The sequence below is a fragment of the Salvelinus sp. IW2-2015 genome, linkage group LG16, assembly GCF_002910315.2.
Source record: "Salvelinus sp. IW2-2015 linkage group LG16, ASM291031v2, whole genome shotgun sequence".
Lineage (NCBI taxonomy): Eukaryota > Metazoa > Chordata > Actinopteri > Salmoniformes > Salmonidae > Salvelinus > Salvelinus sp. IW2-2015.
Window position 1 is genome coordinate 6,120,611 of NC_036856.1, and position 22,166 is coordinate 6,142,776.

General features: G+C 42.2%; 1 protein-coding gene across 2 annotated transcripts; it reads left to right on the forward strand.

Annotated features, from left to right (window-relative positions):
* The first annotated feature begins 8 nt into the window (after positions 1-8).
* LOC111976154 (alpha-N-acetylgalactosaminide alpha-2,6-sialyltransferase 5) lies at positions 9-21,962 on the forward strand. 2 transcript variants are annotated; one of them, XM_024004916.2, is made up of 5 exons: positions 9-172; positions 908-1,120; positions 12,090-12,502; positions 14,287-14,394; positions 16,654-21,962. In XM_024004916.2, the coding sequence occupies exons 1-5, from the start codon at positions 158-160 to the stop codon at positions 16,892-16,894; spliced, it is 990 nt and encodes a 329-aa protein (XP_023860684.1). In that variant the 5' UTR covers positions 9-157; the 3' UTR covers positions 16,895-21,962. The 2 variants fall into 2 exon arrangements, with proteins under 2 accessions (XP_023860684.1, XP_023860685.1); XM_024004917.2 differs by having other exon boundaries at positions 9-169.
* The last annotated feature ends 204 nt before the right edge of the window (positions 21,963-22,166 follow it).

Below are 22,166 nucleotides of genomic sequence, written 5' to 3' on the forward strand. Positions count from 1 at the left end.
TGCTAATCTGCTACATTAGGGATGCGCTCTTTGTCAAAAAGTCAGTCAGTTGTTATTTGGCGTAAACAGACACGGCTGCGACGATTTCAGCAACGTGAATGCTCTGGCTTCTAAATCGTTATGTAAAGTGAAGAATTTTACGGAGGACATCCACAAAATGAAGGCTCAGGTGGTAGGCTTTTTGAAACTCTTTTGGAAAGATGGAAGTTATGGGAGAAAATAGACATCTCGCCTACTGCTACTGTATCATGCTCCTTGCCTATTCTACTCTACTGTTTAAATAGTCTACTCTATCTTTATGACAATGGGTTGGATGATGGATTTAAAGATTATAACGTGAAGAGTGCACAGCTGTCAGTCTTTTTAAATCATAGAGCGCATCTGTTCCCACAGGGCAAAAACTGGTTGGGTCAATGTTGTTACCACGTAATTTCAACAACAAAAATAATATGTGATGAAGTTGAATCAACGTGGAAAACTGAGTCATCAGCACTATAGAATTTCCCCCAAGAAATTCCCCCAACTTTGAACCTAAATCATTTTTTTTGTTGATTTTACGTTGAATTCACGTTAGTTGACAACTCAACCAAATGTAAATCAAAACTAGACTGAACTGACATCTGTTCACAGTGGGTTGTTTTGAGTGGCGGATTCGAGAATTGAAGTGTGATCACAGAAAGAAGAGATGTGATATTATTTGTTATCTAGAAACCATTATTGTAAGCTGCTAACAGAGTTTAAAGTTCTAATTTGTCATTATATTCTAGAATAGAAATGCTATAAATAAGTAATTGTAGCATACTGCAGATAAGCTAATTTCGTTTTTTGCATATATATATWTTTTTTAAATAAACCGGTTGAATACCTCATGATGTAGCCTATTTTACCAATTTTCTCCTTATTATAGCGCCATGGGGTTATCGTCATTATATTTATTACCATGGGTACCAGTCTCATGGTTGTGTACAACAACAGCTTCACGGACACGTCAGGGACAGCGTATCACACGGATGCTGCTGCTACTGGGCCGCTAATGGATAAGCCCAGGAAAGCGCAGCCTAAACCAGGAAGAGCCCTGTCATCAACCCTACAGGGCTACACTGGAGTCATCGATCAAAAGGTAAGCAGTATACTGACTATAAGAACGCAACATCTGTAGAAATGTGTCAAGACATTTAAAACATGTATGGACAACCAATGCTGTCAACAAACAGCGGTTGTTTCCTGTGTCATTTATTCAAAAGGCTTTGTAGATATTTATTCAAAAGGCTTTGTAGATATTTTGAAATTGTAAGTAGGTATTCGGCAAAGTCTACAGTATATTCCAAAGTACCATCGAGAGCACTATCACTAGACTTTTCAATTACCCAATGCCTTTGTTGCCACATATCTTCAGTCTGTCGCTTAAGGTTCAATCGTTTAGAACTAAGATGAGGGTTAATCGATTCAGTGTCTTGTGAGTATAATTGTAATCAGTGGCCATAGCCAATATGTTGGCCATTAAGCACCTGAGAAGCACATTGTCTGCTCTAGTGATGTTGTGCATGAATAAGACGAGCTGCGCCTCCTGATCTGTATTCAGACTGTCATTCAGGTAAAGCTGACAGGCCGGCTCACAGACAAATATCCCAGGTAGGCTACACTCTAAATGGCTTATTGATAAAGCTTTGGAGATTTCTTCTTGGAACCACATGAGTGGGTGGGACTTTGAAATTGGCAACCGTCTGCGGTATGTTTGATTCCCGTCCCAACCACTGCAGCCAGCGAGGTTCCAGGCAAGTTGATTGAAAGCGAGATAGGTAGTTCAAATCAAATTGTATTTGTCACATGCTCSGAATACAACAGGTGACCTTACAGTGAAATGCTTACTTACAAGCCCCTAACCAACAATGTAGTTTTAAGAAAAATAACAACAACAACAACAAAAAATATGAAATAAAAGTAACAAATAATGAAAGAGCAGCAGTAAAATAACAGGGGGTAACGGTAMGGAGTCAATGTGCTGGGGCACCGGTTAGTCGAGGTAATTGAGGTAATATGTACATGTAGGTCGAGTTATTAAAGTGACATAGATATGCGTAGATAATAACAGAGAGGAGGCAGTGTGTGGGGGGGGTGGGGGCAATGCAATTAGACTGGGTTGCCATTTGATTAGATGTTCAGGAGTCTTATGGCTTGGGGGTAGAAGCTGATTAGAAGCCTCTTGGACCTAGACATGGCGCTCTGGTACCGCTTGCCGTGCAGTAGCAGAGAGAGCAGTTGTTTTGGTACCTTTGGGTTTTTGTTGGTTGTTATTCCTAAATAAGAGATACACACAGCGTGCTGGCTTCTGTATGGGCTGACTTTAGCAGCATGGCTCCAGAGTGGGAGAGATACGGGACTAGAGAGAGACACGGCAGCGTGGACGGACACTGCGTCTCTCAGGTGGCACCGGACAAGAGAGGCTACGACGGAGAGGAGTTGAGAACAGGATTATATCGGGGTCTGTGTCTGGAGCGGTTCTGTTCACTGCTCACTGTTTAATGACTATGAAAAGCGTCAGAGAGTTGTGTGATATTTAGCCATTGTACTGTACATGCCCAGCACAGCGAAGTTATTTGTTCTTGCCCAGCCCAAACTTTTCAATAGATTCAGCCGCAATTTGAAGTCCCCTTCCAGCCAACAGCTAGAATGTGATGATGACAGAACTTAGTAGCTCSGACCAAACAGGACACAAAGAGGTCTTTCTTTGTGTCCTATTTGGTCCCAGTCCAAGAAAAGGCAGCACAATGAACACATCTGGATTCTATTTCCATTCTCCCCACATCCCCTGATATTGCGTCTGATATTCGTTATGTATTGAAAAGTCCTCCCTCCAGTCGTTCCCTGCCATCGTATTTCTTCATCAATCGCCAACTGCCCTATCTCAGGTCTGCTCTCCACTGCAGGGACTCTCAAGTACCGCTGTAGTGTTGCTACCACTACACCCTGTAAATCACTATCTGGACTATCTGAATTCACAGACCATCCCAGTCAGTTGGTATCGGCTTTAGCTGCGGGGCCTCTTGACTCTGATCACTTAACATACACAAAGCATTCATGCATGCACACACCACCCCCCCCCACACACACACACACACCACCGTATTTACAGTATTTACTGCGCCTGAAGGATTCTGGTTATGCCCCTCATTAACTTATGTGCATAACTTTCTCTTCACGGGCCCGTGACTCCACAGAGCTGGGTGGTGGATCTGTGAGTACCACCACTACTCCTCTAGCTGCTTTCTGTCTCACACTGAGGGCTGAGAAAGGCCACACATTAATCATGGAGAACACACAGGAAAGGTCTGCCTCCACCTACGTGCCATAGGAGGTTATTAGTTTGCTCACAAGCCACCCAACGCAAACCTTCTCTACTTCTATACCTGGAAACGTTTATCTCTTTCTAGTTTCACCTCAGCATTTGTGAATTGGGATGAGACATAAGATATACAGTACCTAACTGGTAGACCTTTGAATATTTCAGGACAAATCATTTATAATAGCTGAAACGTTGCTGATGCACGTAGCATAAAAGGAAATATAWWWWWWAAAAAAAGGAAATATGTGTATCTGAGATGTAATCGTAGAATTTAGAATGAATCAYTGCGTCTCCCCCTTTGTGTTGCTTTCTCCACTGTCCGTCACGGTGGTTTCTTTTCTGAGAATGTCCCTCCATGGCGTTCTCACTTTTGACAATCTGATTACAGCTGCAGTCACACACACACACACGCATACGCACACGCACACACACACACGCCTGGTGGACTAGGTACAGTTAGTGACAGCCCCCCCACACACTCCCTCCTCTGATGCTTTACCGATTCCTATTAAAGAGATGTTGACCTTTAACACATGGCTATCAGCATCAATATGCACTGGCCTTTACACATGGTAATCACAAATCATGTATTTTCTGTGAATCTCCTCACTGAATGTGTGTGTTCGCACCAGTGCTGAAATCTACCACTTTGCTTTTAAAGCCTTGCTTTTTGATGTAATCGCTGATGATTAGTTGGAACTAGAAATGCAAATGTAGATAACCGGAGAAAAATCACAAGTGCAGAAATMAGTTATTTGTGAGACTCCCTCTTAATGATGCCCTTTACAAATCCCAGTTGTATAGAACACCAGACAAAGGATCCAGAAATCCCTTAAAAAACGACTACCTAACAAGAGAATCAGTGCATTCCTCCCTAACATCTGATATCTTCACCAGTCCTATAGGCCTAGACAGAGACTAGAAGATCAAAGCTTAACCGAACCACGGCTAACCTTATTGGACATCATCCTCTGGATGTCATTAACATAAGTAGCCCATTGGCTGTGCACCCGCCGCACTTCCTCCTCACTGAGAGAACTTCTTCAAATGGATCCAAGTCCTCATTAATCCAAGAGGACCTACTCCCTCATAAACTGATAGATAGACAGGGCTAATCAGAGCCTTGAGGAAAGCTGACAGGAAGCAATGAATATCATCATTTTGTAAGAGGCAGCTGTTGACTCCATCTTGGATCTAAGTGGGAATTGACTGTTTTTAGATTTCACTGTTAAAGACGAACTTTGACATTTTTTAAAGAACAAAATGGCAGTGATATATACAGAAAATATCGCAGAGCTGTGAGAAGAATGCTGGTGCCCTCATCATTAAAAAGCAGTTTAAAATCAAACAAATACACGTGTGAACACCAAAGATGATTTCAATTTCTACTTATTTGAGAAGAAATTGTGAATCGTGCAACGGTGCCAATATATTTGACCGCATCTGTAATACAGTAACCCCCCAATACAATTCCCCCCGGTCCCTCAAATGCCTCAACACCCTCAATTCTGACATTTCCTCTGATATGTAGGCCTACTGTCTCTAGTCATCATAAAGGAAGGGCTCTGTGCGCCTGGTCTCACTGTCAAACCATTGTTTCTGAAATATTACATTTACCAGAACTGCGAGACATGAAATCGAGGCTACTGTCCGCCTTGGGTGCTGTGAGTATTCTGGGAGGTAGCTAGAGAGAAGCTGAATGGACGGCGTTGTTCTCAATGCAATTACGATCCTGCTTTCCTCTGGGGAGAGTCTAAGCAGGAGGATAGTGATGCGTCTGGAGATGCTGTGTGGATGGTAATTGACTGGGTTGAGGCACTACTCATAACTGTGTGTTGTGCTGTGAGCTCTGTGGTCTGTTTATCATGGCTCAGCTAATCTAATCTACTTCACATTAGAGGTCAATGAAGTCTGAACCTGCATTCGCCCCATTTACTATAGTAACTCTGGGACTACGTCCCAAATGGCACCGTCCCAAATGGCATTCCCTACATAGAGCCCTATGGGCCCTGGTCAATAGTAGTGCACTGTATAGGGAGTAGGGTGCCATTTGGGATGCACAGTTTGAGTGGAATATGTATATRTTCGGTTTATGAATGATTTATGACACGGTGAGTCGTATTAGTCAAGTTCCTACTGCATAGGTAGGTGTGCTCATATTGAAATGAGTTCATAATGCAATAAATGTAAAACTATCAAACTATTTGGGTACAGYTGGATCCATGAAGACCTCTACCACAGTCTTCTCCCAAATGCATAGGCCTAATAAGGATCCTCCCAATTATTATTGCTTTCAAGCAGGTAGCTTCCATAATGATGGACTATGTAATAACATGTGATTCAATTATGTGTTATTTGAGAATCGTTTTTGACATGGTTTCTCCCCTAAAAGACTRGGTTTCAACCTTTTCCTCAAAATGAAGGTTGATAAGTCATTGCTATTTCTGCCTAGAAAGAATCATTGAGCTGACAGAAGCTCTGGGCTCTGTCAAAGACAATTTAGTCTTCCTGTCAAAAACACTTATTACTGGTACTGGGAGAATTTCCCTGGTGCTCGAGGCCACAAGGAGGATCCAATAATAAAGTTGAAAGTTATTGCCTGGGTTCTAGGTTCGCGTTTTGCTGCACTCATATTCCTGAGCGTGAACATTTTTTCAATTCCAAATATCAATCTCTTGACTCGTTAAAGGAGAAACGAATGTGTCGAGAAAATGTTCACAGACAAACATAGTCAGTTCAGGTAAGAAAGCAGCAGAGATGGAAAGGAAAGAACAATCTTTCAGGAAGGAAACACCTGCAGTTCATTAGAAGAGACAGGCATGAAGACCAGCCAATAGAGAAAATGCAGAAACAAAACCGGCACGGTTTTCTTTTCTTGTATTGAACTGCATTAAGTAGGAAGTAGGAAGAAGAGCGGTAAAGAAGAATACGTAAAGAACGTAAAGAATACGAGAAATAAATACGATTTATGTCCTCCCTAGTTTATTTTCGTAGCCTGGCAGGGGATTGTGTATAATTGTGTGACGTGGTGTGTCATTTTTTTCTTGTCTACTTGTAGGATGTCTGGCTAGCACGAACAATCGATATATCCACACTATTTCGATGAAAGATGCGGTAGTTTGAAGTCGGGAAATTCAATTTCACAACTTGTTACCATGACAGAAGAACCCGGATCACTCATCACACACACTTCCCACATCGTGCTCATTCCCTTCTCCGTTTCCTGGCAGCTTCCCTTGGTAATTCATCTATGTGTAATTACAGAGATTATAGGAAGACACATGTGAACAGTAGAGCGGGATCATGAGGCAGTGAAGTCGGTAATCTCACCCGTATGCACAGTATGTATGTGTGCACAGGCCACACGGGCCACAGTCAAGCATGAAGCTAAGAGTTCAGCTCTGAATGCCAATGGGCCTCTGCATTAAGCCTTAGAATAATTCATGAGAGGGTCTCAGGATTTTCATTATTAGATATACAGTGGGGAGAACAAGTATTTGATACAACTGCTGATTTTGCAGATTTTCCTACTTACAAAGCATGTAGAGGTTCTGTAAATTTTTTTTATCATAGGTACACTTCAACTGTGAGAGACGGAAATCTAAAACAAAAATCCCGAAAATCACATTGTATGATTTTTAAGTAATTAATTAGCATTTTATTGCATGACATAAGTATTTGTACATCAGAAAAGCAGAAACTTAATATTTGGTACAGAATCCTTTGTTTGCAATTACAGAGATCATACGTTTCCTGTAGTTCTTGACAGGTTTGCACACACTGCAGCAGGGATTTTGGCCCACTCCTCCATACAGACTTCTCCAGATCCTTCAGGTTCGGGGCTGTCGCTCGGCAATACGGACTTTCAGCTCCTCCAAAGATTTTTTATTGGGTTCAGGTCTGGGAGACTGGCTAGGCCTCCCAGGACCTTGAGATACTTCTTACGGAGCCACTCCCTTAGTTGCCCTGGCTGGTGTTTTCGGGTCCGTTGTTCATGCTGGAAGACCAGCCCACGACCCCTCATCAATGCTCTTACTGAGGGAAGGAGGTTGTTGGCTAAGATCTCGCAATACATGGCCCATCATCCTCCCCTCAATACGGTGCAGTCGTCCTGTCCCATTTGCAGAAAAGCATCCCCAAAGAATGATGTTTTCCACCTCCATGCTTCACGGTTGGGATGGTGTTCTTGGGTTGTACTCATCCTTCTTCTTCCTCCAAACACGGCGAGTGGAGTTTTAGACCAAAAAGCTCTATTTTTGAATCATCAGACACACTGACCTTCTCCCATTCCTCTCTGGATCATCCAGATAGGTCATTGGCAAACTTCAGACGGGCCTGGACATGCGCCTGCTTGAGCAGGGGGACCTTGTGTTGCGCTGCAGGATTTTAATCCATGACGGCGTTAGTGTGTTACTAATGGTTTTCTCTTGAGACTGAGGTGGTCCCAGCCTCTCTTCAGGTCATTGACCCAGGTCCTGCCGTGTAGTTCTGGGCTGATCCCTCACCTTCCTCATGATCATTGATGCCCCACTAGGTGAGATCTTTGCATGGAGCCCCAGACCGAGGGTGATTGACCATCATCTTGAACTTCCTTCTATTTTCTTCTATTTTCTATAATTGCGCCAACAGTTGTTGCCTTCTCCACAAAGCTGCTTGCCTATTGTCCTGTAGCCCATCCCAGCCTTGTTGCAGGTCTCAAATTTTTCCCTGAGTCCTTACACAGCTCTCTGGTCTTGGCCATTGTGGAGAGGTTGGAGTCTGTTTGATTGAGTGTGTGGACAGGTGTCTTTTATACAGGTAACGAGTTCAAACAGGTGCAGTTAATACAGGTAATGAGTGGAGAACAGGAGGCTTCTTAAAGAAAAACTAACAGGTCTGTGAGAGCCGGAATTCTTACTGGTTGGTAGGTGATCAAATACTTATGTCATGCAATAAAATGCAAATGAATTACTTAAAAATCATACAATGTGATTTTCTGGATTTTTGTTTTAGATTCCGTCTCTCACAGTTGAAGTGTACCTATGATAAAATTACAGACCTCTACATGCTTTTGTAAGTAGGAAAACCTGCAAAATCGGCAGTGGTATCAAATACTTGTTCTCCCCACTGTAGATGCCCTTTTGCCTGGCTTCTACTTATGCTGTAGCGGGTATTGATTATGCTGTTGGATTTTGGGGAACACAGTTTTCCTCTTGGCAGGGAGATCTGAATCTGGTGCCATGGACCTCAACTCTCCGTCCGCCCATTGACATCGATGAGAGAGGGGGAGGATTACATTTTTTGAACGTTTTTGAACGTTGAAACAAAAGTATACACCTGACACACATGGTTATGGCTTAAACAAAATATTAATACATTCCACCCATGAGGGCACTAGGTCATTTGACTGCAGGAAAGGGCCACAGGCATCGTTACATACTCCAACATGAATATGTGCATATGTCTCATATTTTATTGAATGATAATGGGTCGTTGATTCCTGTAGAAGACCCTTTGGGCTCCCGTCAGCCCAGAGAGGCAGATTCTGTTTGAAAACTTCAAACATGCATCCTTCTTTCTTTCTGCCTTCCAATAGGCTTGAGCAATGTGGTGGGTACCGTGGTTTCACGTGTCCAATGCTGTTAGCTACAGGTAACTGCCAAAATAAGGAATAACCAACCTAAAGTGTCATAGCCCTTTCCTGCAGTCAATGACCAAAAGCACCCTCTTTGGCCTCATGGGTAGAATGTTATTATATTTTTCCTTATTTCGTTATTAATGAAGATTATTAATAAAAAATGGACACAAATCCTGAATCAAACCTGATTTAGCCCACTGCAGTATAAGGTTCATAGGGTGTGGCCACCACAAGCCGCAAGAACAGCTTCAATGCACCTTGGCATAGATTCTACAAGTGTCTGAACTCTATTGGAGGGATACGACACCATTCTTCCACAGGAAATTCCATCATTTGGTGTTTTGTTTGATGTGGTGTAAAACGCTGTCTCAGGCATCGCTCTATAAGTGTTCCATTGGGTTGAGATCTGGTGACTGAGACGGCTATGGCATATGGTTTACATTGTTTTCCTTCTCATAAAACCATTTAGTGATCATTCGTGCACTGTGGATGGGGGCATTGCCATCCTGGAAAAGACCACAGACTAGAGGCCTTCACAGGTTCAAAAGGTTGGACCCGTTCCGCAATGGACCTGGGACTTTCCCATCCGGACCCYATATGCATAAATGSCTTTTTTTAAATATAGAGATCCGTTTCAAACGTACCCGAGAACAACTAGACCAATTCCGTATAGAGCTGGTTCGGATCCAGACCCGATCCAATCCGAGTGGGGGAAGCAGCAGAGAAGTACATTTTTAAGCTACTTTATTAACTSGAGCTGATAAAGCGCGAGGGAGATGAAGTAGAGAGAGGTAATGCTCTAGCATAGGCCATGCTGTGTATGTAGGCTACTGTGAGTGAGCAAGTGACACGGAACAGGGAGTGTGGGAGGAAGAGATGAGAGACAGCAACCAACTAAGCCGACAAGTGCTATAGTAGACTAATAGCTGCCATAGCTAGGTTATTTATCATCCAATATGATTACGTAGGTAACCTGTCTTGACTGCATCAAACCGGGAGGAGCTAGTTAAGATAGCTAGCTAGGCTAATTAAGGCTGCATGCGCATTCCCGTCCTACACAGTTACAAACAACAACAATTCCATTCAGAATATAAAGTAGCAGCCTACCTGTTGCCTCTTGGCCATTGTAACCTATCCTTTTCCTTGTTGTTAACTTTTAATTCCATKATTTTAATTCAAAATATTCCATTGATTAGATATCTCCTAACTTTTTGCTCCAAACAGAGGCTCTATGACTTTAGCTTATTGCCGCTTTGATGACTTATGATTGGCCAACAACATCAGCAACAAGCTACGTGCGCCACTCTCGTGGAAAGCAAAGAGCAGCAGTATAAATTACACATTTTCTCTCTCTTTCTACTGCAYTCGCATTCGGATCTGTATGGATCCTTCCAGAAAAGTCTGTTAAAATGYCACACACCTGAGACCCCTGACAGTAATATCAGATCCGACCAGACCTGTGACATTATTTTGACTTATGGATCCGGACAGGTGGATCTGTGAAGACCTCTACCACAGACCACTCCCATCAGAATAGAAATGATTTCCATAGGTTGAAGGCGATCACTCAGAATGGCTGTGTATTTGTTGGTATCTTTTCTCTGTATACATCAATGATGTTGCTCTTGCTGCGGGCGATTCCCTGATCCACCTCTACGCAGACGACACCATTCTATATACTTCCGGCCCTTCCTTGGACACTGTGCTATCTAACCTCCAAACGAGCTTCAATGCCATACAACACTCCTTCCGTGGCCTCCAACTGCTCTTAAATGCTAGTAAAACCAAATGCATGCTTTTCAACCGTTCGCTGCCTGCACCCGCACGCCCGACTAGCATCACCACCCTGGACGGTTCCGACCTAGAATATGTGGACATCTATAAGTACCTAGGTGTCTGGCTAGACTGCAAACTCTCCTTCCAGACTCATATCAAACATCTCCAATCCAAAATCAAATCAAGAATCGGCTTTCTATTCCGCAACAAAGCCTCCTTCACTCACGCCGCCAAACTTACCCTAGTAAAACTGACTATCCTACCGATCCTCAACTTCGGCGATGTCATCTACAAAATAGCTTCCAATACTCTACTCAGCAAACTGGATGCAGTTTATCACAGTGCCATTCGTTTTGTTACTAAAGCACCTTATACGACCCACCACTGCGACCTGTATGCCCTAGTCGGCTGGCCCTCGCTACATGTTCGTCGTCAGACCCACTGGCTCCAGGTCATCTACAAGGCTATGCTAGGTAAAGTGCCGCCTTATCTCAGTTCACTGGTCACGATGGCTACACCCACCCGCAGCACGCGCTCCAGCAGGTGTATCTCACTGATCATCCCTAAAGCCAAAACCTCATTTGGACGCCTTTCCTTCCAGTTCTCTGCTGCCTGCGACTGGAACGAATTGCAAAAATCTCTGAAGTTGGAGACTTTTATCTCCCTCAACAACTTTAAAAATCTGCTATCCGAGCAGCTAACCGATCGCTGCAGCTGTACATAGTCCATCTGTAAACTACCCACCCAATTTACCTACCTCACCCCCCATACTGCTTTTATTTATTTACTTTTCTGCTCTTTTGCACACCAGTATCTCTTCTTGCACATGATCATCTGATGATTTATCACTCCAGTGTTAATCTGCTAAATTGTAATTATTCGATTTATTGCCTACCTCATGCCTTTTCCCCCATTGTATATAGATTCTCTTTTTTTTCTACCATGTTATTGACTTGTTTATTGTTTACTCCATGTGTAACTCTGTGTTGTCTGTTCACACTGCTATGCTTTATCTTGGCCAGGTCGAAGTTGCAAATGAGAACTTGTTCTCAACTAGCCTACCTGGTTAAATAAAGGTGAAATAAAAAATTTAAAAAATTAAAAAAAATCTGCCTTGCTATCTAAGGGGTTGAGAGGACTTAAACCATGCCAGGAAAATGCACTCCACACCATAACAGAGCCGCCAGAACTCAAGTGTTTCCTTTATTTTGGCAGTTACCTGTACATCATTTCAGTTCAAGGAAATAAGGAAGCATGCATTTTTTATGTTGTTTTAATGGCCACAGTTGAACTCCTGTAACCTCTGACCTCACTCTACTATACCGTCTTTGACCTCTTGACTTTCCCCCCGAGCCTCTGAGGATGCACTGTAACTGCTGTGCCCTGGTGACCAGCTCGGGCCACCTTACCGGCAGCAACCGCGGGGACGAAATCGACAGCACCGAGTGCGTCATCCGCATGAACGACGCCCCGACTGGGGGTAGTTTCCAGCGGGACGTGGGCCAGCGTACCAGCCTGCGCGTCATCGCCCACTCCAGCCTGCAGAGGGTACTGCGGAGCCGGCAGGAGCTGCTCAACGCCAGCCAGGACTCAGTCTTCCTCTTCTGGGGACCCAGCAGCTGTATGCGACGCGACGGCAAAGGCCTGGTCTTCAACAACCTGCGTATGGTCAACCAGCTGCTGCCCAAGCTCAAGGTCTATGTCATCTCCCAGCTCAAGATGCCGCAGTTCGATGAGCTCTTCAAGAAGGAGACAGGGAAAGACAGGTAGGGTTTTGACATTTTGACCCTCGGGTCAATGATGCCATTGGGTTTTGGCTTTGTGAGTCTGTCTGTCTGTCCAATTCTGGTCAAGAATGACTTCTGAAAAATACAGTCAGTGTGTTTGAGGACTTGAGCCACTTGAAGCAGGATTTGCCAGGGAAGTCGAATGCATTGTAGTCAGTGCTCTTGGGCATACACATTCTAATTCAAAAGCTGCTTTTGAGCATTTTTAACAAAAGAATAAGAAAGAAATCCCAACAACCACCCAACCACTCACACTATCATTAATGGGATTTAGTTCAAAGCACTCTGAATATATGTTAGGAACTAAGAGGATTAGTTGTAGACCATGGGGTATGAGAATCTCATTGAATGGGACAATGCAGCTAGAGAGGGATTTTAGCAATCTGTAAGTACAGAAACTCTGTCCCAAACAAAATGCTGGATCATGTTGTGAATGGAAGTGGTAGAAGAAGAAGAAACAAGACGTTGTGTAATAACGCTGAGACAACCTAATGCCAACTACCAATTTTACATTACGAAGTGTTAGGTTCTAATTCTCAGAGTAAAAACTCTACGGACACTATGAACGCTCAAACCAAGTTTATTCTTCCCAGAGGGTGAATTAGACAAAGACATGGTTTCAGCCGTGATAGTATACATACCCCACTTTGGGTGGAGTCTCCTCCTTATCGCTAAACATTGCATCATTATTGCTGGGCAGGTAGCCTAGTGGTTAGAGCATTGGGCCAGTAACCGAAAGGTTGCTAGATCAKATCCCCGAGCTGTTAAGGTAAAAATCTACTGTTCTGTCCCTGAACAAGGCGGTTAACCCACTGTTCCTAAGCCACCATTGTAAGTAAGAATTTGTTCTTAACTGACTTGCCTARTTAAATCAATGTTATGTAGGACAGTGATATGGGCCTTAAATGGTTCCTCCCTTTATCAGCACTGCTACATGTGATTGTTCTCCCTGCAATCAGCCCCTCCCAAGTTTCATTATGGCACCTCTCATGTCTCTTTTATAACTAATGATTAATAATATAACTAACGATTAATAATAGTTAAAGCTCAGAAACGTTGACGAAATGTCTCTGTGTTTCTGCGCAGGAAAATCTCTTTGACAACAGAGTGATCGAATTAAGATAGTACYTCTGTACATGACATTTACATATGCTACGATAATACGAGATAATTGGTGTCTTCATTAACTGTTGACAGGAAGTGACAAAAGTGCTGCACAGCCTCACAAGATAATGTCACTGAGGCAAAGCTAGGAGCAGAAACCGATTGCAGGTCCTACCAGACTTTCACTGGCTGGCACTCTCCCTGGGTACTCTCGCCGTGCCCCCCTGGCAGAGGCTGCCAACAGTAAACAGAATGAGCCCAGACAGAAGTGGCACCGCTGCCAYCTGGGATATCCCCCAGTGAGGGGCTGGTATGGCTGGCAGGTCCAGCCTCGACAAACTAGCCTTGACGGTTCAGTAGATCAAAGGGCTCCATTTTACAGGGGGCACTGCTTTGATGGCTGTTTAACAGTATTGAAATTGCGATTTCATGTCAAATCATGTAAATTAGGAATATGGCAGTGTGAAATCTTATGGTATTAAAAATTAAGCAATAACTTGAGGGCCTTGGGCAGGATGGATATCGCTGCAAGCAKCACATATGGTCAGTTTTTTTCTGTCTCACAATTTCTCTCATTTAAATCTATTGAGTCATGCAATACATTTCGTTGGAACATATAGTATATATTGTGTCTTGTTTCCCCTCACCGTGTCATCCAGGAAGACCTCTAACTCATGGCTGAGCACTGGCTGGTTCACCATGGCCATTGCCCTGGAACTCTGTGACACGATCAATGTCTATGGCATGGTGGCTCCTGACTTTTGCAGGTGGGTTAGGTTCGGCACAGGTCACAGTGCTGTCGGACCCGAGAGTTTTAATGACATGTATGCCATAGGGATTATTACCCCAATGATTACTAATAGGCAACTTATCACTTTTATTATTATTATTATTTCTGTTCTGGCAAATAAAAGATACCTGCTTGTGTTCTAAATATCTTGACTATGCATCTTAATACATGAGAGGGGAAGGTCGAATAAAACAAAGATAGATAGATGGAGGATAACAGGTGCTCCAGATAATGAGCTGATATCCACAGGCAGGTCCATGGGACCAGATCCAATGTCTGTGTTGTGTGAATTATTCATGCTGGCTCAAACTCTCCTCTGAGGCTAGAGTCTACTGAGTCTAGGACTGAAGAATTATCACAGGGAAAGAAGTAGCTTTGATAAGCACATCTCAGGGCTAAGAAATATGATATACAGGGCATTCGGAAAGTATTCAGAGCCCTTAACTTTTTCCTCATTTTGTTACATTACAGCCATATTCTAAAATGAAGTAAATAGTTTTTTCCCTCATCAGTCCAAACACAATACTCCATAATGACAAAGCAAAAAGGTTTTTGGACATTTTTGCAAATGTTTATATTTATTTAAAAATACAATATCACATTTACATAAGTGTTCAGATCCTTTACTCAGGACTTTGTTGAAGCATCTTTGGCAGTGATTACAGCCTCAAGTCTTCTTGTGTATGACGCTACACGCTTGGCACACCTGTATTTCTGGAGTTTCTCCCATTCTTCTCTGCTGATCCTCAAGCTCTGTCAGGTTGGATGGGGAGCGTTGATGCACAGCTATTTTCAGGTCTACAGAGATGTTTGATCGGGTTCAAGTCTTTTTATTTTATTTTTTTATGTTATCTTTATTTAAATAGGCAAGTCTGTGCTCTGGCTGGACCACTCAAGGACATTCAGAGACTTGTCCCGAAACCACTCCTGCGTTGTCTTGGCTGTGTGCTTAGGGTTGTTGTCCTGTTGGAAGGTGAACCTTCGCCCCAATCTGAGGTCCTGAGCGCTCTGAAGAAGGTTTTCATCAAGGATCTCTCTGGACTTTGCGCCGCTCATCTTTCCCTCGATRCTGACTAGTCTCCCAGTTCCTGCCGCTGAAAAACATCCCCACAGAATGATGATGCCACCACCATGCATCATCGTAGGGATGGTGCCAGGTTTCCTCCAGATGTGACGCTTGGCATTCAGGCCAAAGAGTTCAATCTTGGTTTCATCAGACCAGAGAATCTTGTTTCTCATGGTCTGAGAGTCTTTAAGGGCCTTTTGGCAAACTCCAAGCGGGCTGTCATGTGCCTTTTACTGAGGAGTGGCTTCCGTCTGGCCATTCTACCATAAAGGCCTGATTGGTGGAGTGCTGCAGAGATAGTTGTCCTTCTGGAAGCTTCTCCCATCTCCACAGAGGAACACTGGAGCCATGTCAGAGTGACCAATTGCTCAGTTTGGCAGAGCGGCCAGCTCTAGGAAGAGTCTTGGTGGTTCCAAACTTCTTCCATTTAAGAATGATGGAGGCCACTGTGTCCTTGGGGACCTTCAATACTGCAGAAATGTTTTGGTACCCTTCCCCAGATCTGTGCCTCGACACAATCCTGACTCGGAGCTCACAATTCCTTCAACCTCATGGTTTGGTTTTTGCTCTGACATGCACTGTCAACTGTGGGACCTTATATAGAAAGGTGTATGCCTTTCCAAATCATGTCCAATCAATTGAATTTACCACAGGTGGACTCCACAATCAAATTGTAGAAACATCTCAAGGATGATCAATGGAAACAGGATGCACCTGAGCTCAATTTCGAGTCTCATAGCAAAGGGTCTGAATACTTATGTAAATAAGATATTTCAGTTTATGTTTTATAAATTTGCAACAATTTCTAAAAACCTGTTTTCGCTTTGTCATTATGGAGTATTGTGTGTAGATTGATGAGGAAAATAAAATATTGAATTGATTTTAGAACAAGGCTGTAATGTAACAAAATGTGGAAAAAGTCAACGGGTCTGAATACTTTCTGAATGCACTGTACTGCATCTCCACCATCTCTCTGTATTTTTCAATCCCTCTCTCTCTCCCTCCCTCTCTACCACTCCCCTCCCTATTCTCTATCTGTCTCTCGCATGCATGCACACACACTCTCTCTCTTTTTCTGTTGATCTCTCTCCTCTCCAATCTCACTCTCTCTCCCCCCTCTTCCATTTCCCCCCTCAAACTTCTCTCCCCCTCATTTCCTCCTTTCTCCAGGGCTCCTTCCCATCTCTCGGTGCCGTATCATTACTACGAGCCTTCGGGGCCTGACGAGTGCGCCATGTATCTCTCCCACGAGCGGAACCGGCGCGGCAGCCACCATCGCTTCATCACGGAGAAGACAGTGTTCGCCAACTGGGCTCGGATGTTCGACATCCACTTCTACCAGCCAGACTGGACCCCGTCCTCTACTCTCAATGGAAACAGCTCWCTCACACCTGCTTCAGATGGCTCTTGATACCAGACATAGACAGAAAGGTCATCAGGACCTGGGGAAGAAGTGACTGTGTGTTTGGACACCAACATGCTGATTTTCCTCATCCTCTCCTTGGCTCCCTTATGGGAGTGTCCCTTATGGGAGTGTGTGGGAGGAGTGGAAAAGTACAAGGGTCATTCCACCAATTCAGTGCCTTTTGAGAAGTGTAATTTGGAAAAAATATATGTTTGATTTAACCTAATTTTAACATTCTGACATAAAGAGCACATGTTCAACTTCATAAAAAAWTWWWTTTTCCCATCTCAGCAGGTTAAACTCAAAAATGACTATAGTAAGTGCTAACTAAGTGCCAAATAAAGTAACAGGGTTGACTGTTTTCTTAAATCAGCCATAAATCCCCTTGTGACAGGGGGAATGGAAGCTCGCTGTGTGCAACAGAGGGTGGCAATTGAATGTAAGCTTCACAAAAATATTATGAAATTGTAAAAAAAAAAAAAATGCCTGTCTATCTATGGGTAACAGGGATGACGTGTTATGCTCGACCCGCTCAGATTTCCACCACAAAACACCAGAACGTGGCAAAAAAGAGTGGAACCAGCTCACCTGCTTTTACACTAGGATCTGACTATTAAAGGAGAGTTCTGTTCACGTAACCTGTTGACCTTCAAATGAAGGACAGATGTAAATGAATCACTAATCACATTAAATAAATAATCACCTTCAGAAATGACTTAGTTATTTTGTTGCTTTGACAAAGGCTTTACAATGATGGTGATACTTTGAGAAATGTTGGGATTAAGTGGGTTAACATCTTAGAAGTGACACAGGGCTGAAGGAGGGAAATGTCAAAAGGCAGAATTTTGGCACTTTAGCAAGTGTCATATAAAAAATCTGATTTATTGAATTCTCCATATGGTCTATATTAAATATCTCTTAGATTAATATAACAATATAACTTTTTAAGATATTGGTGCACAATTTTTACTTAAAATATCAAAGAGACGCAAAAGGCACTCTTTTCGTGGAATGACCCGCAAGCTGCAGTTGCTGGAGAAGCAGACTTCAAAGAAGTGGGTAGCTGCTCCTCTAATGGCGTATGCACACACTGTAAAATAAAAAATCGAGTTGTTAAGTAACTGGTTCCACAGCCTTTTTCTTTTGTTTACTCAACTTTTTGGTCCAAGTGTTACCAAAACAACAAAAAATTGTTGGCACCAACTTAGCTCCAACTTGAGAAAACTTGATTTGTTTGCTCAACTTGTGTTCGTTCTACAATGAAATATTATTTGGGCATCTTAACTAAAAAAGGCTGTGCAACTGGTTACACACACAAACAGTGCTTTTAACACACATGAGTAAATTGTGCTTTTTAATTTATACATTAATCGTTATTCAACATGTCCTCACCTGGGATTTGAACTCACAACCTCCTGGTTCATGGAATGCAGATCTTCATACTACGCCACCATGTCTGTGTCAATTATCAGTTAATCAGACTTTGCTCTCATTATTGATTTGATTGACCTATTTCAGCAATTAGGCTGATTTATAACTCTGGGATGTACCAACTCAAATAATAATGACAGACGCAATATCTCCTTCACAATACTTAAAATAAATTATTTTGTTGAATTATTTACACSTTCTGTAAGTAAATACATAGMGSKTATATAAAACKAACTGGGCACTCATAAAAGGAGAGCTCAAATACAAGGACAWCTGGCTACCAATCTGTTTTTCCACACTGATACAAACTGGGAAGAGAGATTCTATGTAAAACTATATGATCGCATTGTGTCATCGTAGTGCCCTTTCCTTCATGTTTATGGAGAAAACAGAGCTGGAAAAATGTCAATTCTTATCAACTGAGCCTGACTTGATCACCTAGCTACGTTTGTTTTTTTCCCCAAAAAGTAACTAAGTAACAGATTACTTAAATTGAAAACGAATGCGTTAGGTTAGTCGTTACCACAAAAAGTTATCTGAGTACTTTAACGCGTTACTTTGGTATCCTAATGCCAGTAGCTACCCTCCCAAACAGGACGGGGCTACAGGGGCAACCCTTCGGAATGWTGGGATGTCATCTACACAGCGTCCACCTGAGACCTGGATCATAATGAGCATCCCGGAGGTGGACCTGGTTGGATTAAGGGCTTCAAAGGACAAGCAGGGTTTAAAACAAGCTTGTTTTTTAATTAGTCCAGTCCCTATAATCACACTCTCAGGGCGACATGATAATTACGTTTGACCTTACCTCGTAAAATGCAGTGTAAATGTATAAGTAGGTTTTGGTGCTTATTCACCTACAAGCCTCTTTATTCGTATATTTGGAAAAGGTTAGTCCGAGTTTTACAGGTCCAAAGTGCCAAGGTGGTGTACTTGGTATACATAAATAATAGGCAGTCTTGTCCTGACTTGATTTGGGTGAGGAATCCTGTTTCCAAACCAACCTGACAAAACAGGCGTTAACAAAGGTTCAAAACAAATCATGAGCTATCCCCCTTCCTCTTTCAATAGTGTTCAACTTTATCACCATTGAAATCATACCGTTTGCGGATGCAGGGTGTAGAGTACATTACAGTATGTGTCAGGATTTGACACCTCATTGAGCCGGAGGATGAACAGTCGACATTCCATATCATGGTCTGATCATTTCATCTTCTGAGCAGCAATTTCCATCATGACACATATCCCCATTCCTGACATAGATAAACACTGGCGCTAAATTGCCGAAATTACAAATGTTGATAGCCCCTGGTAGTGYGGGAGATGGTTTTGGGATGTTTTGGTGGTGATTCTTGAATGGTTTTATCAGTAAAAAGTGACATCATTATCCAGTGGGACCAAACTGTTTTCTGCACATAGTTGAGATAAAGTATAAGATAAGTATAGGAAAAGATTGCATAGCCTACGCACATCCAATACTGAGCAGGTGCTGGAGATCAAATAACATGATCAGCAAAAGGTAAAAACAGAAGGCAGTGTACAGAGTCTGATGATTTATGAGGTATTATAACTTATCTTTTTTATAGGCCCTTAATAACTTGGCCCCAGTCCACTTTTAGATGACCAGAAGGTAGGCTTAAAACAGACTGTCATTTCTCTAAGTGTCAAAAGCTGGTGGAAATTCTTGGCAWATTTGAAATGTGAAGGTTATGAGGTGTTTTAGGAGATATTACTCATGTTTGCCCTGACACCTAGTGGCTATGTGTGTCCTCCATATATATGGACTGGTCTGTGGGTGCGGGAGAATGAATGTCTTGTCGTCTATTACTGTTTTAACGTTGATTGTGGGCATAGCGGGGCACTTTGCAGTGTGTGGGTGGTCTATATGGACAACAATTGTTCCAATCGCCCGAGGAAAATTGCAATTGCCACGTTTTCCGCCTTTATGTGTTTTTCACCAGTAGAATATAGGCCCACCCTTTGTCTTTAGTGGATAGTTCATTGTTGACAAAATATTCTAAATATGGGTTCTGTCTGTGAGGAACCTTTATTATAGATCCATCTGCAAGGCCCCTATTTAAACTGGTAAGCCTGAAATGAACCTTTACCATGATAGACCAGCCTGTAAGGCCCCTATTTGCTCTGATCAGCCTCCGGGGAGCCTTTATTATAGACCATTAGACCAGCCTGTTAGGCCCATATTTACTCTGACCCGCCTGAGAGGAAACTTTATTATCGATTAGCCTGTAAGGCCCCTATTTACTCAGATCAGCCTCAGAGGAGCCTGTATTGTATTAGTTGTATGAATAGATAGCTCTATTTAACCAGCCAGCTAAGATACAMCTTGCTATATTAGCTCATTGCTCAAGAGAAAATAGCTAGCTAAGCAGTTAGCAGTGGTGTAAAGTACTTATGTAAAAATACTTTAAAGTACCACTTAAGTAMTRTMTTTTGGTATCTGTACTTTACAATTTTTATTTTTGACAACTTTTACTTTTACTTCACTACACTCCTAAAGAAAATAATGTACTTTTTACRCCATACATTTTCCCTGACACCCAAAAGTACTTGTTACATTTTGAATGCTTAGCAGGACAGGAAAATAATCAAATTCACACACTCATCAAGAGAACGTCCCTGGCCATCCCTACTACCTGATGTGGCGGTCTCTGTAAACACAAATGTGTTGAAGTGTGCCACTAACTATCAGTAAATTATTTTTTATTTATTTAAATTGTGTAGTCTGGTTTGCTTAATATAGGGAATTTGAAATMATTTATACTTTTACTTTTGATACTTAAGTACATTTTATCAATTACATTTACTTTTGATACTTAAGTTKATCTAAAACCAAATACTTTTAGACTTTCACTCAAGTAGTATTTTACTGGGTGACTTTCAGTTTTACTTGAGTCATTTTCTATTAATGTATCTTTACTTTTGCTGAAGAATGACAATTGGGTACTTTTTCCACCACTGGCAGTTAGTAACATTGGTAGCTGTAATTGCTGCATTATGTTGTCAGATGAAAAACATCAGCAAAATAGTCGACTAAGATGCAAGCTCCTTTAAAAAGAGAACTAACCAGCTAAACAGCTTAGATGATCTATATATCAGCCTGTATAATGTCTATGTAGTCTTGCTATTTCAGTCTTTATATGTTAGCCAGTATAATTTGAAAACAGTCCAGCCATTTCAGTGTTTTTGGATCAGCTAGCCTGATTAAAGATTTCAAAATGGTTATTCTCGCTCTCCCCCTTTTACAATTTGAATTTGAATTTGGCGGAGTTGCTTAAACATCAGCCTGTGAGGCAGCAGTGTGTAAACATCAGCCTGTGAGGCAGCAGTGTGTAAACATCAGCCTGTGAGGCAGCAGTTTGCAAACATAGGCATGAGGGAGCAGTGCCTCACAGGCACAAGTCACTTGTGATAGTAGTAGATTGTATTGGTTTTTCGTAGTTATAGACTGAATTGTCTATGGCGTGCTAAAATATGCTATTCCTGCCATTGACCTGTGATGTTGTGTTCTTCAACAAATAAATAGACATATTTTCACCCTGTCTTTGTAATTCAGCTACTGAGTGATGTGTATCTGTTTAGAAATGGCATCATATGGAACTGAATAKAATTGAAATTAATACATTTTTCTCATGTGGGACAATGTCTTTACAATTACATTTTAGAAGGATATGCATAGTTTATGTGTGGCCAAACAACTGGAGTGGAGATTGATAAGAGTCTTAAGGAAATAACAGTGGTTGAAGTGTGCTTTTAAACCAGCAGATGGAAATATAGTCCCAACCTTGGGAAYAACTTCCATCCAAATACATGTTGAATGCTGGAAGAA